This window comes from Galeopterus variegatus, unplaced genomic scaffold, assembly GCF_000696425.1.
Source record: "Galeopterus variegatus unplaced genomic scaffold, G_variegatus-3.0.2 Scaffold6862, whole genome shotgun sequence".
NCBI classification, from domain to species: domain Eukaryota; kingdom Metazoa; phylum Chordata; class Mammalia; order Dermoptera; family Cynocephalidae; genus Galeopterus; species Galeopterus variegatus.
In genome coordinates, this window is record NW_007732973.1 from 41,126 (window position 1) to 48,260 (window position 7,135).

The window sequence follows — 7,135 nt, forward strand, 5'->3', positions numbered from 1 at the left end:
CGGATTAAAGGTTCTGGAGAGAAACAGAGTATAAAAAGGGGATTTCAGAAGGGTTTCCATGGGTTATGAACTGAATCCCCCTTGACATTGCAGGGACCAAGGGAAAAATTCCTCTTCACCTCAAGAGGTTCATTAATAAAAATCACTGTATTAATCCATTTCTGTTGTTTATAACAAAATATGTGGAACTGGATACTTTCCAAGAAAAGGAAATTCATTGCTTATAGTTTCAGAGACTGGGAAGTCCAAAGTCCAGGGAACACATTTGATGAGGGTCTTCTTTGGTGGTGGCTTTACACCAATGCAGGGGTCTCACATGGGAACAGAGAGAGAGATAGCTTCTCATGTGCTCTCAAACCCTCAGAACCATGCCCATGACCACCTTTTTTTTTTTTCAAAGAAAATGTAGTTTTATTAATATATATATTTTTACATTCTAGGATGTTGTTGTGGAGCGGTTGGGCAGTTGGGAGGGAGGGGAAGAAGGGAAAGGGGAAGGAAATGTGATGGAAGAAAGAGGAAGGAGGAGGGGTGGGATTGAGGCCTATGGCATCCCCTCATTCCCACAGGGGAGATCAGGGACTTCCAGTGGTGGCTTGGTCATTGCTGGGTTGGGTGCAGATGTCATGGGAGTGTGGCAAAAGCCCTCTTCCCCCACCACTCCAGCTTGGGAACCCAGGGCCTTTCTTGCTGAGGCTTGGTGGTCATTGCTGGGCTGGTGCGTGTGTCGGGGGAGCGTGGCTGAAGCCCAAGGCCCTGCACTGCCCAGGTTTGGTAGAGCCTGGGGCACTTCCTGCAGTGGCTCAACGGTTACCATTCCAGGGTGGCTTGGTGGTCACTACTAGGAAGATTGCAGGTGTTGGGGGGCATGGCCAAGGCCTGAGGCCCCCAACCACCGTGGCACAGGAGAGCCCATGGCACTTCCTCTGGTGGCTCAATGGTCGCCACTGGGCTGGCTGTGGGTTTTGGGGGGTGTGGCCGAGGCCCTCAGCCCCCCACCGCCCTGGCTCAGGAGAGCCTGGAGCATTTCCTATGGCAGCTCAGTGGTCACCACAGGGATGGTTGCATGTGCTGGGGGCGTGGTTGAGACCTGAGGTCCCCCACCACTCCAGCTCAGTAGAGCCCAGGGCACTTCCTGTGGCAGCTTGGTGGTCACCGCTGAGATGGCTACTGGTGTCAGGGGAGCATGGCTGAGGCCTGAGGACCCCAACCACCCTGGCACAGGAGAGCCTGAGGCACTTACTGTGGTGGCTCAGTGGTCACTGCTGGGCTGGTTGCAGGTGTCTGGGGGTGTGGCTGAGGCCCTCAGCCTGGGGCACTTCCTGCAGTGGCTCAGTGGTTGTCCCTGGGCTGACTGTGGGTGTCAGGGGGGAGTGGTGGAGGCCTGAGGTCCCCTACCATCCTGGCTTGGGAGAGTCTGGGGCCCTTCAGGCTGCTGCTTAGTGGTCATTGCTGGGCTGGCTGCATGTCTCAGCAGTCCCGGCTGAGCCCAAGGCCTCCCACCGCCCTGGCTTGGGAGAGCCTAGGGTGCTTCCTACAACTGTTGGTCATCACCACTGGGCTGGCTGCAGGTGTCTCCGGGGCATGGCCAAGGCCTAAGGTCCCCCACCATCTCAGTGCGGGATAGCCTGGGGCACTTCCTGTGGCAGCGTGGTGGTCACCCCTGGGCTGGCTGTGCATGTCAGGGGGGCGTAGTTGAGGCTCTCATTCCCCACCCTCAGGACTGGTTGCAGGTGTCGGGGGCATTGTTGAGGCCCCTGGACCTCCGCCCTTTCTGGCTTGGTCGCCATGGGACTTCCAGTCCTTCTAGGTGTTCTTTGGTGAGATGAGATCTTTACTCAAACTTTGTCTCTGGTTGTGGGTACCTTGTTTTTTCTTTCAGTTCTGTGTTCGGTTATTTCCTGTTCCCACCACTTAAACTCTGGGCTGGAACTAATTTATTGTCCTTTGCTTACCTCTAAAATGGGGGAACTTCCTGTGGGGACTAGTACTTGAGCTGTGTGGTTGAGCTAGATTGCTGCTTTGCTGCTGTTTCCCTAAGGAAGGCTTTTTGTGCAGCTCAGGGCTTATTGGTTGGCTTTATAGGTACTTCTGGTTCTCATGTGATCCGGTACACCTGGGTTGTGTAGACACTCTGGTCTGGGCCTGAGTCTTTTCATCAAACTGCTCCCCATGCAATTCTATATTCCTGACCAGTCTCCTCTGAGTGGTCCTGCACTGATTGGGGGCAGATCAGCTGTCCTTGCTATGCCCCAGTGTTCCCCTGGTAGGCCCATGTCCCCCACCACCCATGCTGCAAACACTTCCCATGGGACAATCCATGCTTCAGTCCTTTGTGATGACTCACCAGCCTCCGAGTGGCTCCTTTTTTTCAGCTGTTCTGGCTCTTCACTCCTATGTGGGTCCATAGGAACCCTATTAGTGGTCTTGCTGGCCCAGGGGCCACCAAGGCCCTCTTCTCCCCTGCCGCCTCCAAGCAACTTCATCCAAAGGGCATAGCTGTGATTTTTGCCAGCTCTTGTTCTGTGTGCTCAGCAGGTCCAGCCTTAAAGTGGCTGAGGCTCCAAATGGTCAAAGCAGTATTTTCTTTCTCTCATCGTGGCTTCTCCTGCCTTCATGCATTCCGTAGGTCTCTACTTCTCTTCCCCTGAGCTCTAGTGGACCCAGCTTGGCTGTTGTTGCTTTTTATAGTTGTAAATTGGTTGATTTGTGGGAGAGAGTGATGCTGGGACCATCTATTCCACCATCTTGACCAGAAGTCACATGACCACCTTTAAACTATCAACTTAATCACTTCTTCAAGGCCCCCCTTTCAGTTACCATAATAGAATTTCCCACCCTCAACAGTTACAGTGAGAATTAAGCTTCTAATATATGGACATTGGGGGACACAATTCAATCAATCCACAGCAATTACTGACAGATTTAGATCAATATGAAGAGAAGGCATAGCAAAAGAGAGTAAAGTCTCAATTTCCCTATGGAGTACAAATGCTTATATAACCCTCTTCATAGGGAAAGAGAAGATGGGGGTATAGGAATAAATGATTCTTAGGGGAATGCAATGGGTCTGAAGAAATACAATGACCTGGGACAAAGCCCATTTGGCCCCCAGAGCAGACAATGACTGGTAAAAGATTTTCTTCAAAATAGTGTATGGGACTGAGATAGAAGACAATAATCTGTGATAAAAGTTACTGCAGATGTATTAACAGACTCCAGTCTTCCTTCCTGTGATATGAGTTAAGTTAATGAAAACATAGGGACAGGACCAAAGGTACCTGTCTTCTTTGGTGGGTCCAGACTTTAGGCTAAGTGAACACCTTCATCCTGTGCTTTGGAGAGAAACAGGATTGAGAGATGGGTGGTGGAAGGAGAAGATCAGATATACCTTGAGGCTGCTTCTTTATTTCAGCATGTCGAAACACCATATTTTGGGGTAACAGCTTTCTGCACCCCAACAATATTCTTTGAGAGAGAAAATTTGAAATTCCTCTTTAATTAATTTGGCCTAATGACTGATTTTCTTTGTGTGTAGAGGTAAAGTCAAGCAGAGCCCTGGTTTGATTATGGTTATTGAAGAAACTGTTGGATAGGTACTAGGAGAACTAAGAGAGTGTAGTGATAGTCATACAAATTTACTACTGCTACTGTGCTAAAAAGGGATTATACTTAATGTAGCTATATTAGGCAGTTCTCCTTTCAAGTTGGAAAATTTATAACATAGTTTAAAGAGTAATGCTATGAGTGAGGGGATGGGGCATTGCCTTTCTTCCATAGAATAAAACATGCTTTTCACCCTGTTCCATGCACATAGTCCTGACACAATGTGGATTCTGAATAGGTGCTAGCTGAGCTGATATGTTCTATAATACAATTTGCAAGGCATTGTGTGGATGGCTGCTCAAGCATGGTCACATTTATAAAGACACCTGCATTTATAACCCCAAGTTCCGTGAGGCACTGGGTTAGTCTGCTTCATTGTCTCCTAATAGAAATGTATGTTTGTTTTTATAAACAACTCCTGATTTGCAAGACTGCTCATTTGAAATAAAGTCGTAAAGAAATAATGGCTCAAGAATAGGTGAAGCTGTTTGCGGCCTATTTGGGGTTGTGTTGCACACCCATGTCTTGGTGGGCACACGTGTGTAGTCTTTTTTTTTTTGGCTTCTTCCTTTCCCTGGTCCTCTCATATTTCTTCCCTCCTTTCCCCTGCTTTGTTGGTCCTTGGGATCACGAATAGAGGAGTGGGAGCTTACTGGGTCTAGCCATAGTTTAAAGTCTTCTGTCCTCATTACTAGGATGGATTTCTATGTAGATTGGTTCTCAGGTTTTTAAGGTATAAATATGTATGGACTTATGCATACATATCCACGGCCTCTATGGTGAATTAGGGAACATAGTGAGGAGAATGGCATATTTGTATTTATGTATAGGTATTTGTGTAGGATTTCCTTTCTCAATCCATAATTTCTTTTAGGCAGATGATGCACCATGGCTTGTGAAACATTCCAAAGGTTTTGCTGCATATCTTTTATTCAAATTTAAAAATCAAAATATAATATTTTCTTAATGATATAATAAATTCAAATTAAGCATTTCATTTCAATTTATATGCATATCCCCTCACAGGATTATTTAATATTTATTAATGTACATTGTGATTGAGTTTTAATAGTTAGGTTGGGAAAACAGTCCAAAATTACCATTCCAGTACTTGTAATTTTTTTTTTTTGGCTGATAGTGACACCAGCTTTATGACTTTATTGTCTCTGGTAGCCTGGGAAAGGTGGACCATGAGGCAATGGGAGGAGGGGCTGGGGAGCTGTGTGACCAGAGTCTCAGGTGCTGGGTATCTGGGGTGCCTCTGCCTGTGGATACACATTGGTGTTGCTGGTGCAGCCACTGGACACAGTGGGTGCCTGTCCTTTCATGCTTGGTGCAGGACAGGAGGCAGCCACAGGCAGGACTTGCCTGAAGCTGGGACCTGTGCGCTCCATCTTGAACTCCAGGAGCATGTGGTTCTGTGGCAGGAGCCCTACACAGGCTCTGGGGATGTTCTCCACGCAGGTGCGCTGTACTTGTAAATTTTTAAAGTCCACACAATGCGCTTACCCTTTATCTTTTTCACCAAATTCTTTAGCACATGATACAGATTATGCGAGTCACTTCTCCCGGTTTACTCTTTTCATCTGCCATTCATTCATTGATTCAACATTTTGATTGTTTCTTCACCAAATTCTTTAGCACATGATACAGATTATGCGAGTACTTCTCCCGGTTTACTCTTTTCATCTGCCATTCATTCATTGATTCAACATTTTGATTGTTTACTATCTGCTTGGCAAGGTGCTAGGAACTGAGATTATAGTACAAAGAAAAAGGTCAAGGTTCCTGTCCTCAAGAACATCTCTCAGTCCAGTGTTGGGGTGTTGTGTGCAGACCCTTATTGGTATGCAAGGACCACTCGATACAAAATTATTGATGTTCGAATCACACGGTTTATTGATCACACATAACACACTTTTTACTTTTTAGTACTCTATGTCCTAGCCTACTTTAAACGATCCCTTAAGGGCACACTGCACACAATTCCTATTTTTTATCCTGTTAGAAACAGGTCAGGGATCTTCGTCTCCCGCACGAGGTCCTTTCTTTACTCACATCCCCCAGGAACCGGATACATCTGATTGGGTGTAACTGATGAACCTTGAGAACATGGCTTGAGAGCAGCGTACACCTGGGTCCCTCCTCAGTGCTGAGTGCAGAGGCAGCACTCAAGCATCCTTACCCTCGCGGGCTAAAGGTCCCGTGGGCTTCAACAAAACTGGTTTCCACTCTGTGTGACAGTAGCCCATGCCAAGAAGTGTCAATTCCGATCTGTTTCCATCCACTGGACCAAGGATCCAAGTGACTGGCCAGCAACCTGCCACCACTGACAGATGCAGCAACTTGGGGCTTTTGCCTGTTTCTTTATATTTTGTTTGAAATCTGGCCTGGGCTGATATCTCACTGTCGTGCCCTCGCAGATGGTCCCTCCATTACCAGATTGTGATATCTCAAAAGGGCATAAACTGGCAGGGTGTTTTTGCCTGCCAGGTCCATAATGTCACCAGTGACATAAGTCCCTTGACCAAAGTTTCTCCATGTTCTCTAGATAACTAAATCTATTTCTGCTATAAAACAAACACAAACTAGTAAAAATATCACACAATTTGTACTCTCAACACAGGGATTGGTGGAACACAGCAGCAAACAAGCCGGGAGAGGCCTTATTCAATGGTACATATTCCTTCTTCCAGCTCTAAAAATTATACGTCTACCCAAAAGTCCTAAATCAACGAATCAGTTTTCCAAAACCATACAACTCCACCTAAGAAACTAGGAATGAGGATGCAACTATTCTGACTTGATTTAAAACCACCACTGCCAATTCTTTGCCTTCCTAATCCTTACATCTACCACCGAAGTTCAGCTGTAACACACTTAGCTCGTCACAGGGCCTGCTAGCGTTCTGGAAGTTTATAATTAAGTTCAGTGTTTGTGTGGGGGATGGAGTGGGGAGGAAAACAGCCATTAATTATAGAGTTTCGTTGGGGAGAGCCCGCCAGGCTAAGTAGCAGAAACACGAGAAGCGGATAAAGCTTTCCTCATTTTAAAACAAAAGACGCAGGGAAGTTCCCCGCGGAACGTGGGGTGCCCTCACAGCCCCCGGGGACGCTTGACAATCCCCCCACCGCCCACCCCCGCACCTCACCTCCCGTTGCCCAACCTGCGGCCCTGGTCCAGGTATTGTGCCGCTGAGCCGGGCTCTGAGGGTCTCGGGACAGACGGCGACAGCGCTCGCGGAAGTGCTCTCGGCTCTCGGCAGTCGTAGGACGACTCTCCTCCCCCACTTCCTCCTTGGGCTCGGCGGCTCAGCATCCCGGGCCGGCCCCTCCTCCTCCCCGGCCTCCTCCCACTGCCCGCGGCAGCTCTCGGGCCGGAGGTGGGGCGCTCACCCTGGCAGTCCCCAGCCCAGACGCAGCATTCAGCGGCCGAGCGGGAGGGACGCGAGGGGCTGCCCGCGCCGCCGTCCCCGCCTCGCGCGCCCCGCGCCCCACTTCCCGGGCGGCCGCCCCACCGCGCAGCCCCC

The 7,135-nt window shown here is 48.6% G+C and overlaps 1 protein-coding gene across 1 annotated transcript in view; it reads left to right on the forward strand.

The window, feature by feature from the left end:
• The window catches only part of LOC103606818 (integrin alpha-V-like), an 80,668-nt gene that overhangs the window by 4,077 nt on the left and 69,456 nt on the right, over window positions 1–7,135 (forward strand). The window contains exons 2-3 of the mRNA XM_008591357.1: window positions 6,233–6,282; window positions 6,668–6,873. Of these exons, the coding sequence (XP_008589579.1) occupies window positions 6,233–6,282; window positions 6,668–6,873 (256 nt within the window). The remainder of the gene's footprint in view (window positions 1–6,232; window positions 6,283–6,667; window positions 6,874–7,135) is intronic.